Below are 15,450 nucleotides of genomic sequence, written 5' to 3'. Positions count from 1 at the left end.
TGCAAACACCTCGAAAAAGTAAAAAATTACAATATTTATTTATTACTATTTCAACATTTAAAGGCTCAAGTTTTTACATAGTGTAATTTCATATACCAGTCAGTCAACTGTGTGGTTTTGTTATGCATCAATCTGACCAGGAACTCTTCTAGTGAGAGAGTATATATATATACATATATATATAAATAGGGCAACACAGTCAGAAAAGGCAGGTGAGCTTATCATAGGCATGCTCAAGTCTGTCTAACTCTCTGCAAAAATAAGAATGAGACGGCAACCCGGACGCGTCGAGGTAAACCACACAAACTGAGCAAACGCATTTAAATCATATTAAATGCTCCAGCTCCTCAGTCATCAAAGGGACCGGTTGCTAATGTGCGTTTAGATTCAAGAGAGTATTGTTTACAACGTGTCTGGCAGGCCACCTTCAAACACTCGCACTACGGCTGGTTTCCTGGCGAGCTGCCGCGCCGTCGTGCCAGAAGCGTCCTCCGAGTCTCTGAGGCCGAGCAGCAGCAGCGTCCCGGCCGCTTCGGCGTGCTGCCCGATGGAAGCCATGTGAAGCGCTGAGAGGAGAGGAGCACGTAAGACGGGTGTGAGTAGTGGTCGCTAATCAGCAGTGACAGTAACAGAATCAGTTCTTGATATGAATATGAAGCTGATAACGTGCCGGGTAGATTTCATTATGGGGTTTGTTTCAAACGATTAGATTTGATTCAACTTTATTGTCATTACACATGTACAGGTACAGTTTAGCATCTAATCAGAAGTGCAGTAAGCAGTAAGTGCATGTAGCATGAATACTATGATACAATATGATATATAAGCGGTATGTACAGACTGTTCTTGTAGCATATGGACAATATTTACAGATGGAAACCTATGTACAACCAATACACTTGGCACACATTTGGGTAGTCACTAATCAGAGCCATTTAATTGTAAACAAAGGGAACACAGGGAAGTTTTCACTCTCTAAATCATCCTGTGTAAATATGATAAAATGTTTGGCAAGACTGCTGCTACGCCACTGTATCTATTTATTCTGTGCTTGTCTTGTTGGTTTATTATATGATAACGCAGCGCTTGGATAAAAAACACTTCAGCAGTATTTTTTAGAAGTTTAATTTCTCTCAGATTTCAGAAGCTCTTAACATTCCCTTGAATGCATCATCCGTTCAACTTAATCTGGTTTTCGCGTGACCTGCAACATTATTAGTTCTATAAACAACCATAATGGTGACTATATGTTCAGTCTACGCAGACATAAAGAGGACATCAGCTGCAACACATAGCACATCATGTGGTCTTATACTTGGCTTACCAGTTCTCCCCTTTTTGTCCCGTGCATGAAGATCCGCCCCCAACTCCAGCAGTGTTTTTATAGTGGACGGGTGGCCCTCCTGAAAAACACAGGTTCAAGAAGTGTTAACACTTTGTAACAACTTCTGTCACTATGTATAGTTCAAGAGGTGGCTCAGGAAAACCCACAGGGTACAGATAGGACATCAGCAGGAAAGATAAGTCACTGGATATGGACAGGATCAGACACAATACTGAAGTGAAACAATTTTACCTAGAACAGATTTGTTCTATATTATCCTTTATATAGGTTGCACAGTCATGTTGTTATTCAAGAGGCCAAACAAGCTGTAGTAGAAGATTTAAGCAACTAATTACACATTTGAACTGAAAGGAAACAACTTGGTCAACTTGATTCTAATAATTTATGCATTACTTTTAGCAACAATTCTGTCCTTTGTTTAACACTTTAAGCTAACAATTCTAATCATTTCCAGTATAGTTTCTAGCCGTTTCACTCGGTATTGTATTTTTTTGGCTAATAATAGTTACTGTATTTCATTCTGTCTTTTGTTCCTAACAGTTATTTACTATTAATGCACTTAACAATTTCAACCATCCAATTTTAAACTATTTATTCATCTGTTTCAGCTTTAAAATTATCTTGCAGTGATTTTTTTTGTTTTGGTTAATATTTAAACAGTGTAACCAGTAGTTTTAGCTATTTCATGGTTTATTTATTCATCACTTTTAGGTAAGCACTTTTAATTATATATTCCTTGTGTGGATATACATTAAAAATGATTTGTTCCATAATTTTTGCACACAGCTGCTGAAATAACCTCTCAGGTGCAAGAACCGCTGTCTGGAAATCACTGACCTTTGCAGCATAATGCAGGGCAGTGAGCTGGATGGCGGTCGCCCTCTGGTTCACGTCTACACTGAGCTCTCGTACCAGGAAGCGCAGAGCGTCCTCCTGGCCAGTGACAGCAACCTGGTGCACTGGCTGAGTCCCAAGTATGTCAGCTGCCGTCGGAGACGCCTACCACACAGACAGGTCAGGTCAAAAGAGAACGCATAAACGCCTAGGTCAGCGCTGCAGTATTATTACTTGTCTTGTTCTACCTGGTGCTTCTGCAGAAGCAGCCTGGCCACAGAAATGTGTCCATTCCTGACTGCATCCATGAAAGGGGTTACGCCACAGCTGTCCTTCGTGTCCGGGCTGTAGCCACAACTGGAAAAAAAACACCATTTAGCATTTGGCTTGGAAGAATGGAGTGCGGAGCTAATGCTAAAACAAGTCACATAAATTTAAGAGTCTATAACTATTCAGTGGCACAAAAAGAAAAAGGACCAAGTGCTACAATTTCATATCTTTTATTTATTTGGCCGTAAGACAACCACAAACATCTGGGTCACCGTTATTATATATACATATGGGTCCTATGTTGTGTATTTAGTGATTTATGGCATTTTGAACATGCAAATCTGTGGATAAGGGTTGGTGATGCATGCACCAATAGCTGCAAGTTGCACCTTGAATGATTCATTTAATGTCTACCTACCTCTCCAACAAGATCCTAACAACGTCCTCGCAGCCGTGCATTGCTGGATAATGAACAGAGAAAGAATTCATTGGAATATAGAATGGAATGCTACAGTGTTTTTGGTGTATGCTCAGCTGCCAGCGTCACGCATGCTAAAACGGGGCACGTAAGAACGCCTCACCTGCAGTGTGAAGCGGTGTCCTGCGCGTCTTGCTCTCAGTCCTCCAGATGTCCGGTGCCGCAAGAAGCAGATGCTGTACGACCAGTGGGTCGCCCTCCCTGCAGGCGATGTGGAAGGAGTTCCAGCCGTCTTTGTTTCTCAGTGCTGGGTCTGCGCCGTGGCACAGCAGCTCCTGGATTACCTCGAGGTTCCTCCGAGTGCAGGCCATCATCAGAGGAGTCCTGAGAGAGAACGTGGACACCTTCTATGAAAAAAGTGAAAGCCACTAAAGTTTGCAATCTCATTGTTAGGGTGCAAGCATGTATATGTGTGTGGAGGGGTTACCTTAAATATTGTATTTTGGGGGTATCATGACACAAATCATATTCCAGTTCTGCTGTCTGAGGACAAAGACCGAGAGACTGAAGAATTTTTCGACTGGTAGTTTATATACGAGCTACCACCTTTAAGTTTACATTTCAAGTTTACAGTTTATAATTAATTTTATTTTATTCATTTTATTTTATTTCTCTCATTGACACCTATATATTTTTTACCCTGTGTGCTGTGTGGAATTATTACTGTTTCTACTGTAGTACTTTTTTTTACTACTAGCTGGAGGTATCACAATATATTTCACTGTGCATTGTACTATGTATAAGTGTACATGTGACAAATTAAATTTTATCTTATCTATATTTATAATCCCATGTAAATAAATTACATAGTTTAGGGCAGTGATTCCCAAAGTGTGGGCCGCGGCCCCTGGTGGGCGGCGAAGGTACTGCAGGTGGGCCACAAGAGGTCATTTACTATTTTGTAATTACGTTTTAAGTAACCATTAAATATTTATGGTTAAATATTTTAATTTAAAAAGTAATCACAACTAATAAAACAAAACCATGTGATTTAAATTACGTTTTAGTCTTCATTTATCTGACCAACTTTTGAATAATAATGTATTAATTACATTAGTTACTGTACAAATCGTTATTAATGTGCATATTATTGCCATAGTAACGTATTGCTCTGTTCATGAAATAAAAAGAAGAAATAATTCGTCTCGTGTGTTGATCAGAGTTGTTGTGTGGGCCGCGAGAGGTTTTTAGACTTCAGAAATCATGAAAAAATGAGATCTCTCCTTCGAGCCGGATTCGAACCAGCGACCTAAGGATATCAGTTATATCACACTACAGTCCTCCGCTCTACCAACTGAGCTATCGAAGGGAGCCAATTCCATTATGATGACACTTCGATTTTGAATCCAACCTTTATTGACATTTCAGTCGCTAGCATTCGTTCATTTTCTCACCAGTCAGCCTTCTTCAGACTGTCCACCTTGGCTCCTTCCCGGAGCAGGTAGCTAACGCAGTCCTTGTGGCTCATTGAGGCAGCTTCATGCAAAGGCCTCTTGTAGTCGTTGTTGTACACCTCCACATCCACGCCCATCCGTTTTATGAGATACTCCACAACGTCCAGGTGTCCGTGTCTGGCAGCATAGTGCAGTAGGGTGTCTCCTGACCGACCAAAGTGTTTGCTGCTGAGGGTCTGCGCAGCAGCCGAGCCGCCTAGTGCTATGTATTTCTCCAGAGAGCTTAAGTGTCCCTCTTGAGTGAACTTCACCAACTGTTTTAAACTGTTTTCATCCATCCTGGGTGGAGGACAAGGGCTGCAGCTGGAGTACAAAGTGACTTAACGGTCAAATTTTCAGAAAATCACATGAGTCGTTACTGTGAACTATTAAAGACATGCTGGACAGAAACTTCAGCCTGCGTTAGCGTCACATAGTGGCCAAAATTAAATGGCCAACCATGACGTTACCCTGTGCGAAAATCAAACTAGAATTATTTTTTGTACTACAGTTAGATAAAACTGTAATTAAACAGACCGTCGAAAACCCAGATATAATGTTATATCGAAATATAAAGAACAGAAAGAATTATAAATGGAGAAAAAAACGTTAAGTGTGAGGAGCCGTAATTGTATGTGGGATCAACTTTTGTCGTCCTTTCGTTTCAGAGCGACGCACGTAGGGTCCTGGGAAATGTAGTATTTGTGACAATGTGCGATTACGTTCGCTAGAAGTTACAAAAAGCGGTTTTCAATATATTATTTTTGCTGAAATCGCAACGATTGTACGCAGTGTTGGCAAAATAACTACCACTCTAACTATATATACCAGAACTTACGTTTATATTTAAAAGTGAATGTATTTTTACCACCTGTCTTCTCATCTTGTAGTAAAAGTAACAATTCTGGAGCCCTTTTTTTTTTTTTTTGGATTTTTAGAGTCTTGCATTTCATATCGTTTCCATGAAACGAGGTGATGTAATCCTAGAAATAAAAGCACTGGTGAACATGATGAGTCACATCTGGTGGGTTGAAGGAGGGGGGAAAGGTGGGAGAAGGGAAAAGTGGGATTGTTGGCCAGGGTGAGTCTCAGAGTCTCCTTTCTTAGAGGTTTCCCTACATGGACCTTAATCATAAGGAATGAAACTGACCACAAACGTCTTTTTTTTGTTGGTAAGTGCATTTTATACATCTGTCTTCTAAAGTGAACTTAGCTGTCTTGTGTGCAGGTATTCTGTAAAATATATGTTTGTAGTAACTTTTTGTTGTAACTTTGACTTGTGCTCCCTTCTTTCTTGCCCCCATATTTGGGTCTTGTCTCAGTAAATACCCTCAAAATTTTTACCTTTATTGTAAAAAATCCCACAGAAAACTTAGTTGTCGTTCTTAGGAGATTGACACCGATGTATTTATTTATTTCAGTATTTATTTATTTTAAGAGATTATTTATGTCTGGACCACCAAGAACCACCCACCGAAATCAGAAACATATTCACACAAACCTTTTGGGACTAGCTTTTTGCTGTATAAGCATAAATAATCCGTCTTGATCATGTTCCTCGATTACACAAATCTGCAAAAACACTGGCAACTTCACTTTAATACCCTTAATATTAAGACAGTATTAAATGTTAGTGGATTTGCCAGTCGTCGGAATGCAGAGTGAGGACATAGCGTCAGGCTGTTCTCTGAAGGGAGTGTAACTGAAGCAAATCAGTTCCAGATGTTTCAGGCTGGTCTAAACAGCGACAAACACACCAGAATCCAAACTGTGCAAACTGCTGCACGTCCTGTTTCATTTCAGCTGACAGTTCAGTTTCTGAGGAAGTACCACAGTGTCAAACTCGAATTAAAGTGTTTCCTGTTACTATGCACTGAGCATATAATTGATCTCTATAAAACAGAGTGATGATTATTAGTTCTAGGAAGAGGAGACAGAGAAGAATCAGAGAAGCATTTGCAAGCTTTTAGACTACTGGGATTTGTATTTTTGTCATTCACTGTGTAAGAATTTTTATTTATTTATTTCTTTATTGTAGTTACATAAATGTTTAAAAGTCTGGAAGGCAAATAGATTCCTTGATGATACCCTGGCACCCGGCAGGCAGGAAGGAAGAAAGAGATGAATTTGGGCAAAATACAGCCATATTATTTTAGTTTTAGTCAGTGTCCCGTGGCACTGGGCTTCAATGATTTTATTGTAGATCAGGTATTCCATGATTGTAAGAAAATAACTAAAAATTGCCATTAAGATACACCGCATGTAACTTTTGAATGAGTATAAGACATGTGAAAATAGATGTATTTTGGGGGAGGGTAAATAAGAATCCATGGACAGTACGGTCGCAAATACATTTTCCAGCCAGCTAGTTTACGCGTGTCTCCAACAATAAATGTGCGTCCCTGGGTGGGCTCGAACCACCAACCTTTCGGTTAACAGCCGAACGCGCTAACCGATTGCGCCACAGAGACATGCCGATTCGGGACCGCTACATTTAAAGTGACCATGACGATCTTTTACGTCATGGATTATGTTCATTTTTTACTTTAAAAAAAAAAAAAAGAAAAAAAAACTTCAAAACATTAAACACATTTAAATCTGTGACGTCAAACATATGGCTTGCGGACCAACACGGGGCCACCAGAGGGTCAAATGTGGACATGATGGTGCAAGACATTAAGGGCGATTTTTTTTTTGTGAGGCAAACCATTACTTCTTCAAATAGTTATCTACTTATCACCTTGTATACTTAGTTTAGCCATAGTTTAAAAAAAAAACAAAAAAAAACACACATTTCAATACATACATTTTCCGACTCACTACAAACTTCTCAGCCATGTAGACATTGCCAAGTTTTACACAGGGGCCAGTGCCCCTGTAAAATCGCTCCTGGCCCCTGTTGCACGACCTGTGCTGAATAAGCAAAACTATTGAAGTCAGTAAACATGATGCCATGCTTGGGAAATGGGTGAAATAACCAACAGCATGTAGCCTACTTGTTTAATGAAAAACTCGAATGGCCTTCTGAGAGTAGATGCTACAATCCTCTCCATTTTCTTTTTAGTAGGCTATCATCATGAAACAGAGCAAGAAGGACATGTCCTTTTTTTAAATTTTTCTTTCTGTTTTTCCTCCTTACTGTACATAAAGAAAGAGTGAGATGATGAGTGTGATTTAGATAAAGATAGTGTGATTGTACATTTAAGGCTCATGCTGTGAAAAAGAACTCTGTGTGTAATTTATGCAAAAACAGAAATCCTATTTCATAAAAAGACAAACGCGGTTTCAACGTTTATTGAGCACATTTTATTTTATGTTTATTGAGACAAAGAATGTCTTATTGTATTAATACTTGAATACTTGTAATGTATTCTGTTTTGGTTTTAACTAAACATTTTGAATGCTCAAATATTGCCCCCTGAACAAACACTGGCCCCACCTCGGCCCCAACCGCCACTGCATGTAGAAAATTTTGACATTTTGCTGTTATGCACACACTATTACTTAAGCTCAGACTGCCTCTGTGGTTTATATATTTATGATTTCAAATGTGATTAATGTGACCGTCAAATAAAACAAACTACCACACATCTTCCAAGAGCACTTGTCAGCTGCATGTTCCACCACAATAATGTCATGTTTTCAAGTTAAGAAACTTGTGGCTGACACAGTCCTGACAGAGATCCTTCATGTTTAGTTTTACTTGTCCTCCCCTCTCAAAAAGCATAATGAATCTTTATGAATGTCAAAAACCATTTAGCAGTGTTTGAAGGATGGTTAACATTTCACAAAAAGAAAGATCCAAATCCTTCCACCCTCCACGTATCATGATAACAGCACAGGTGTATTTCATCTTTTGTTTTTCTTGAGTGACTTCATTGCCCTGTGTTTCTATTTCTTTGTGTTCGTGTTGCAGCCGTCGCTGGAAGCAAACATGAAATATGGCTCTCCTGAGAAAAAGTAAGTGAAAATGAAATGTAATACAAATGTAGTATGACTGATTCGCCCCTTTGAAGTGATGTTTGGCTGCACGGTGCAGCTTATGCCAGTAGAAGAGTCTTATTCCTCTCCAGGGACGGGAACGGAGAAGCAGCCATGGACATGTGCTGCATGTCTGTTTGATGGGGGAGGGTGTGATGAGGTATCCAGATGACAGGAGGCTGTAAAGAGTTACATTCACGCCATCCACTGGCTGAACAGCCGTTCAGGCCGAATGCATTTACAAAAATTAGAATGACTGCTGTTATTCTCACATGGTTTTCACCATTAGATTTGAAAAATGATGATGACAATAATAATATGTTTCCACCTATCCTCTGGTAAATATAATACCAGTAAAATCTCCAAACATTTTGAATGGGAACCTCATTAGAATTAAAAATCGTATATGAGTAATCCTGTCTCTGGGTAAATAAAACCTGAATATTCAAGTGTTGCTTAGATTGTATATGGTGCAGACAGGCGAGTACTGTGGTACCTAGATTTAGACAGCCAAAAAAATGATAGAGGGGCTCGTAACTGGTTGCAGATGGGTATTTGACTGTCCTTTCTCTCTGGTCTGTCTTGCAGCTGGTTGAAACAGGCACAGCACAGAAACACTCCCATGGTAGAACGGTTGGAATACGTAGTCTATCCGCAGTAAATCAATCTGACCGACAGGAAGAATGTACAATTTTTTTTAAAATAAAAGTAAGAGCTATTCCTAATCATTCCACAACACGCACAACAGGATGCTTGTTAAGACCCAGGACTGAACAGCAGAGGGCAGCAATTTCAAATCAGAGTCAGAAAATCAAACTGGAATGTCATAAAATGTAAACTTTATTCCAGTTTGTTCCTGTGTAGAATAGAAATTGCTTTAAAATATCATCTGCACATTTGTAGAAAATAGGTTCGGAGAATCGGAGGGAAAACTTCTGAATTTGACCATGCCCTTTAGAAAACTTTTTCATTATTTGGCATTTTCTAGCATAGGAAAATCTTAAACCAAATAATTGAATTCAAACACGCTGCCCTCTCTATGTACTAAGTGTGTGCATAACTAAAGCTGAAGCAAAGGCAACAGGACCTTTAGAGTTTCTCCTTTAGAGTATTAGGTCTGAACATAGTCATGTAAGTCCTGGGTGTGCAACACCTACAGATGTTCCCTTTTTAAAACCCCAACTCCCCACCAGTCTTTTAGAACTGAAGAGGCTTCTTATGTGAGTGGTGAAACATTTTCAGAAAACCCGACAAGTCCAGTTGTTTCAGCTTGTTTGTTGGATGTACCATGACCTCGATGACAGAAACATACTAACAAGTTTGTTTTGCTTTTTACTTTTGTTGATCTGGCACGTTACCTTTTATTTATGTACAGCCCCTGGCTGAGTTGTGCCTCTGCCTGTCTTTCAGTTAATCGGGTCCTCCTGGTGCTGCTGGTGCTGATGGTGTGTCTCCTATTACACAACACTGTGCTCAGAGCCTCCACCCAGACCAGACTCTCGGGTACATCAGTGCTGCTTCTTTCTTTTCTTTTCTTTTCTTCTCTGGCTGCAGAGCCTGCATGGTAGTGTTTGGTGGTACAGCTACAGTATCTATTTACAGTTAGGCCCAGAAATATTTGGACAGTGACACAGTCTTCATGGTTTGGGCTCTGCATGCCACCACGCTGAATCTGAAATGAAACAACTGAGATGCAGCGAAAGAGCAGACTTTCAAGTTTAATTACAGAGGTTAAACAAAAATGTCCTATGAAATGTTAGGAATAGCAACCGTTTTTATGCAAAGTCTCCTCATTGCAGGGGCTCAAACGTAATTGAATAGTCATTTGCAGGCAATGACTGCCTGAAGTCTGGAACCCATGGACATCACCAGACTTTTCCGTTGCTTGTCTGTGGGTCTTTCTGCCTTTAGTTTTGTCTTTGAAACGAAATGCATGAGATCTGGTGATTGTCTTGGCCGGTGCAGAATGTTCCATGTCTTTGCCTTAAAAATCCCTGGGTTGCTTCTGCTGTGTCTTTTGGGTCACTGTCCACCTGTACTGTTGTGGTGGAAATTGTCTTTGGCATAGGTGTAACCCTAACCCTAACCATAAATGTACAACCCTAAGTAAACCATATTCCCGTTACAACATGTGACACACAAAAATAGGAAAAGGCCCTGCTCATTGGTACCAGTGAACAGTAACATCATCTTTGTGGTTAAAAATAACCCAGTAAGAAGGACAAACAGCAAATTATTTTGAATTAATGATCAGCTAGTAACTTTGCTTCCACATTGTGAAGCACCATGCAATAAACTTTGCTGCTTTTGGTGGAATCTGAGCTGAAAGTATATGCTTATACTCATCAGAATTCATCTGGCTGCTTCTGTCTTCCGTCACATCATCAATAAACACTAGTGACCCAGTGCTGTTGGAAGCCCCGCATGCCCATGCCATCGCACCTCCACCGCTATGTTTTGACAGAAGATGTGTTGTGCTTTGGATCATGAGCTATTCCAAGTCTTCTCCATACTTAATTCTTCCCATCACTGTGGTACATGTTGATCTTAGTTTCATCTGTCCAAATAATGTTGTCCTAGGACTGGGCTGTCTTCTTCTGATGTTTATTTGACAAAGTCTAATCTGACCTTTCTATTTTTGAGGCTGATTAATGGTTTTCACCTTGTGGAGAACCCTCTGTATTTACTCTCACAAGTTCTGTTTATATTAGTCGTAGATACTGACACACCTACTTCCTGGAGAGCGTTCTTCACTTGATTGGATGTTATGAAGGGTTTTTCTTCACCATGGAAAGGATCCTGCGATCATCCACCACTGTTGTCTTCCGTAGACGTCCAGGTCTTTTTGAGTTCCAAATGCTAATGCCACACCTGGAATCAACTTCAAACCTTTTACCTGCTTAAATGAATGAGGATTAATGAGGGAATAGCCCATAAAGCCCAATAGCTTTTGAGTCAACTGTCCAATTACTTTTGGTCCCTTGAAAAAGAGACAGCTACGTATTAAAGAGTTTTAATTCCTAAAGATTTCCTCCAATTTGGACGTAAATACCCTCATAATGAAACTGAGAGTCTGCATTTTAAGAACATATAAATTATACAACTGTATCTTGAACCTAAAATAACAAAACTTGTGTCACTGTCCAAATGTGTATGCACCTAACTGTATGGACGTATGTATTACTAAGCTCACGCCTCTGTGAACTTTTGACATATTGGATGTTGACAAACTCTGCCGATAGTTGTACTTGACTTTAATGAGGATGCTGTTCATGGAAAAAGAAAAATTAAGGAAATGAATACGAAGGATCCATAAAACCCCTGCATCCAAGATGGCACCCACACTTTAAGCTTCCATCTGTGACTCCATCCATCAGATCACAGGCAGAGGCTTGGCGGTGCGGTTTCCCCGGTGAGAGAGTCAGAGGAGGAGGAGGATGTCATCCCGGTCGTCATATGTGCGTCAGAGGAGCGTATGGGTGCAACCATGGCGACCATCAACAGCATCATCAGCAACACAGATGCTGGTGTTTTCTTCTACATTGTCACCCTTCGCGATGCGGTCAAACTCACAAGGTGCGTCACTTGCCTGTCAGTCGTCACAGGAGCAATGAACATTTTTCGGGCATTTGTGTACATAATCGTTTATACATAAGTTTACTCTTTTTTTCATTTTTCCAGGAGGTATATAGAAAAGACAAAACTCAAAGGCATCAAGTATAAGATATTAGAATTTAACCCAATGGTTCTAAAGGGAAAGGTGAAGCCAGATTCATCCCGACCTGACCTCTTACATCCAGTGAGTGTGTCACCCAGCAACTGAAATGCAGAGTTACTCTGCTCAAAGAACTGAAATAACTGGTCTTGTTTTGCAGCTGAACTTTGTGCGCTTTTTCCTGCCTCTGCTTGACATCAACCACGGGAGGGTGATATACTTGGACGATGATGTCATTGTGCAGGGTGCGTATATAAGGGTCGTGACAGGAGCGAATCCATGTGACAAAAACACTGACAGGAATAGTAAATAACATTGATCATCTTGTGACAATACAATGTTCTGGCATTCATATGGATGTTACTTAAACACGTAGCACCCACCTAGACCAGACCAGACACCCCCAACCCATAGCAATGACACCCCAATGGTGGCAGAAGCCATCCCCAACAGGATACAGCCTGACACAGACACACACAAAAACCCTTTAGGACCAACTCAACAAGCAGAACAGCACAAGGTGTTGACCTGGCCTCCAAATTTACTGGATCCCAAACTAGGGCCACAGATTTATGTATTTATATCTGTGCAGTGAAACCTTCGTTTAGAAAGGATGGGGCAACCCCAAGATGATAAACTATGTTTATAGACTTTTCTTTATTCCCAGGTGACATCAAGGAACTGTTTAATATCAACCTGAAACCAGGACATGCTGCTGCTTTCGCCACAGACTGTGACCTGCCCTCCACGCACGAGATGGTGCGCAGTATCGGCATGCAGGTGGATTTCTCAATTTCCCAAACTGGCTATTAAATTGTATTAAGGTGCACTTTATAGCAACATGCTATCGTGAAAGGACAGGCTTTAATCTCCATCGTTAAACTCTGAAGTCTATTTCATTTGATTGATTTAGATTTTTTATGAAATTCTAATTCCTGTCTTTATTTTGTTAATGAAACTAATGCTAAATGTAATATTCCTGAAGAGTCACTTGAAATCGACTCACTAAGTTTTCTAAACTCACCCCTTAGACAACCTACATGGGCTTTCTGGACTACAGGAAACAGGAAGTTAAAGACCTGGGCATCAACCCCAGCGAGTGCTCTTTCAACCCTGGAGTGTTTGTGGCAGATGTCAAAGAGTGGAAGAAACAGAAGATCACCAAACAGCTGGAGAAATGGATGGAAGAAAATTTCAGGTACACATAATACGAATCTGGAAACACTCATTTTGTGTATGTCACAACTCCATGGTGTCATAGTGAATTACTATTCTGAACATATGGAACGAGAACAAAAGCATTAATAGCAATTTAGAATTATATGATACAAAACAAAGCATCAAACTACGTGCAACTGCTAGAAATTCTGTATTTAAACATTAAGTTTTCCTCCTTCACATGGGTCGGGATGTTCAGTTACGTAAGGCTACAAGATGCCAAATATACAGTACATAAAAAAGAGGACATATGCCCTTTGTTGTAGAGGTCATGTAATGTTTGTAGATCAGCTGACAAAAATATGAACAAGTACTGACTGACCCAACACTGTACCACTGACTGATTGAAAAGGAACATTTAAAATGGTTTTGTTCCCTAAATGAGAAATAATCAATAAGTATCAGTTGGAATAATAGGAATGTCCACACATGATGTTCATTCTCAGTTCGATTCGATTCGATTCAACTCACCAGAGCAAGCATTAGGTGAAAAGGCTCCCTTTTAAGGGAAGAAAAACCCTGAGTAGAACCCAGCTCATATCGGGGGTACCCATCTGCTTGAGGCCAACAAAAAAGAAAAGAGTGGGGTCTTTGTTTAAAATGAAGCTACTGCCAGGTATCCCTCTTCTGGAGATTTGCAGAAATGCGATATAGTTCTGCTTCTCATCCATACTGTATATGGATCATTTGCTTTTACCCTCTGATACAACCCTTAGCAGACTACTAGTGGCAGGAGATATGTCACAGAAAAATAGACGGATGCACTAACTAGTCTGTTTAGGTTTACTTACAAAATGTGTTAGATTTCGGGAAAGATCATTATTTGAGTTAGAATAAGAACTTGGTGAAATACTTAAAAAGCCAACTCATTGTTACAGTAGTGAACAGATAATGTGCTATGGTATTGACTTTTGAACTATCTCTGTTGAATTTTAGTCTGAAAATGGAAAGTTGGAATCCAACAACCCATCCATCCACCCCAACCTCCTGCCTACACTTTTTAGTTCAATAGCAGCCTCACCTGACTACTAGGTAGATTTATTTCTGTTCCAATTTAGGCTAGTGGATGCATCAACCCGGTCAGATACTTTCCTTCTCTCCAACAGGCAGAACATTTACAGCAGCGCCGTTGCAGGAGGTGTGGCAACTCCACCCATGCTAATAGTCTTCCATGAAAAATACACAATACTGGACCCTCTATGGAACGTCAGACACATGGGTAAGATCATCACTGCTTTTGATATCCGTGATCACAAGGTGACAGAAAACATTTACCTTACTCAAAAAACGCTAATCACATACACAAAAGTATGATGTATGTGTAGGTTATAGAACAATACATATTTATTGTAAATTTGTGTGTAACCTACACTAGATGTGCAACTAAAACGAGGTACCTCATGTGGACAAGTTAGTTAATGTAGTAGCAGCCCTTTTAACTCAAAAATTACCCATTTTAAAAGGAGAATGTAGAATTGTAGTGCATATTGTGCATAGTGCCAACCCAAGACACTGTTGAAAAAAAGCTTCTCTGTGCACCCAGGCTGGAGTCCTGATGCCCGTTATTCCGAAAGCTTCCTACAAGAGGCACACCTGTTGCACTGGAACGGTCCATTCAAACCATGGACTTACCCTGCTGTTCACTTGGAGCTGTGGGAGAGGTGGTTTGTCCCAGATCCCTCTGGAAGGTTCACTTTGGCACGACCTGATAGCAACAGCTAAGGCCTTCAGATTACACCATGTTGGGGGACACGGAGGAAGGTCAAGACTTGGGCAATGATGGAAGGAGGTTGTAGTAGAAAGTGTACTGTACATTGGATGTAATGCTGAAGAATGTTCAGCAAGAGAAATCTCAGTCTAGCGTAGTATGACGCTCTGCACGCTAAACACAAAATGTGACTAAATGCAAAACTGTGCTTAATCTAGAGTAAGCTGTATTAATGATGACTGTGAAGATATTAGAATATTATTTGGAGTGTCATCAAAGTACAAGTGAGAAACTAGAAGAACAATGATGTGCATTTATAAACTGTGAATCTAAAATAAATCTTTTGTCTTTACTGGTACATTTGTACCATAATCAAGTCTAAAGCTACATTAAGCAATATTTTTTGGTACGACTCTTTTGAAGGTAAAAATGTTTAATCAGTCAATCTAGTACTTTGGTCCACAGTGA

General features: G+C 40.1%; 2 protein-coding genes and 2 non-coding genes across 5 annotated transcripts; 1 reads left to right on the top strand and 3 right to left on the bottom strand.

Moving 5' to 3' along the window:
* Positions 1-19: 19 nt before the first annotated feature.
* On the bottom strand, positions 20-4,799 carry ankrd16 (ankyrin repeat domain 16). Its single transcript, XM_047575984.1, has 7 exons — positions 4,322-4,799; positions 3,031-3,251; positions 2,868-2,910; positions 2,428-2,536; positions 2,183-2,344; positions 1,325-1,403; positions 20-566 (listed from the first exon to the last, which is right to left on the bottom strand). The coding sequence occupies exons 1-7, from the start codon at positions 4,657-4,659 to the stop codon at positions 403-405; spliced, it is 1,116 nt and encodes a 371-aa protein (XP_047431940.1). The 5' UTR covers positions 4,660-4,799; the 3' UTR covers positions 20-402.
* trnay-gua lies at positions 4,149-4,236 on the bottom strand. Its single transcript is given in 2 exon segments — positions 4,149-4,184; positions 4,200-4,236. It is a non-coding gene; the product is annotated as a tRNA-Tyr (tRNA).
* A 592-nt stretch (positions 4,800-5,391) lies between the features above and the next one.
* On the top strand, positions 5,392-15,354 carry glt8d2 (glycosyltransferase 8 domain containing 2). 2 transcript variants are annotated; one of them, XM_047575931.1, is made up of 10 exons: positions 5,392-5,532; positions 8,277-8,320; positions 9,752-9,844; positions 11,719-11,917; positions 12,023-12,140; positions 12,217-12,301; positions 12,724-12,836; positions 13,088-13,254; positions 14,381-14,493; positions 14,818-15,354. In XM_047575931.1, the coding sequence occupies exons 2-10, from the start codon at positions 8,302-8,304 to the stop codon at positions 14,994-14,996; spliced, it is 1,086 nt and encodes a 361-aa protein (XP_047431887.1). In that variant the 5' UTR covers positions 5,392-5,532; positions 8,277-8,301; the 3' UTR covers positions 14,997-15,354. The 2 variants fall into 2 exon arrangements, with proteins under 2 accessions (XP_047431887.1, XP_047431888.1); XM_047575932.1 differs by lacking the exon at positions 9,752-9,844.
* trnan-guu lies at positions 6,758-6,831 on the bottom strand. The gene has a single exon. It is a non-coding gene; the product is annotated as a tRNA-Asn (tRNA).
* Positions 15,355-15,450: the final 96 nt, after the last annotated feature.

This window comes from Mugil cephalus, chromosome 22, assembly GCF_022458985.1.
Source record: "Mugil cephalus isolate CIBA_MC_2020 chromosome 22, CIBA_Mcephalus_1.1, whole genome shotgun sequence".
NCBI lineage: Eukaryota > Metazoa > Chordata > Actinopteri > Mugiliformes > Mugilidae > Mugil > Mugil cephalus.
Note: the sequence above shows the minus strand (reverse complement) of the source record. Positions and strands in the feature narration are given on the sequence as shown.

What these genes read in the sequence shown, in the direction of transcription:
- ankrd16 (XM_047575984.1), bottom strand. Translation starts at nt 4,659, where the DNA reads ATGGATGAAAACAGTTTAAAACAGTTGGTGAAGTTCACTCAAGAGGGA. An exon ending in GACACCGCTTCACACTGCAG is followed by an intron (nt 2,911 to 3,030) that starts GTGAGGCGTTCT and finishes TTCATTATCCAG; the next exon opens with CAATGCACGGCTGCGAGGAC. An exon ending in GGACAAAAAGGGGAGAACTG is followed by an intron (nt 567 to 1,324) that starts GTAAGCCAAGTA and finishes CTCTCCTCTCAG; the next exon opens with CGCTTCACATGGCTTCCATC.
- glt8d2 (XM_047575931.1), top strand. An exon ending in CACCCAGACCAGACTCTCGG is followed by an intron (nt 9,845 to 11,718) that starts GTACATCAGTGC and finishes TCCATCCATCAG; the next exon opens with ATCACAGGCAGAGGCTTGGC. An exon ending in TGCGCAGTATCGGCATGCAG is followed by an intron (nt 12,837 to 13,087) that starts GTGGATTTCTCA and finishes CTCACCCCTTAG; the next exon opens with ACAACCTACATGGGCTTTCT.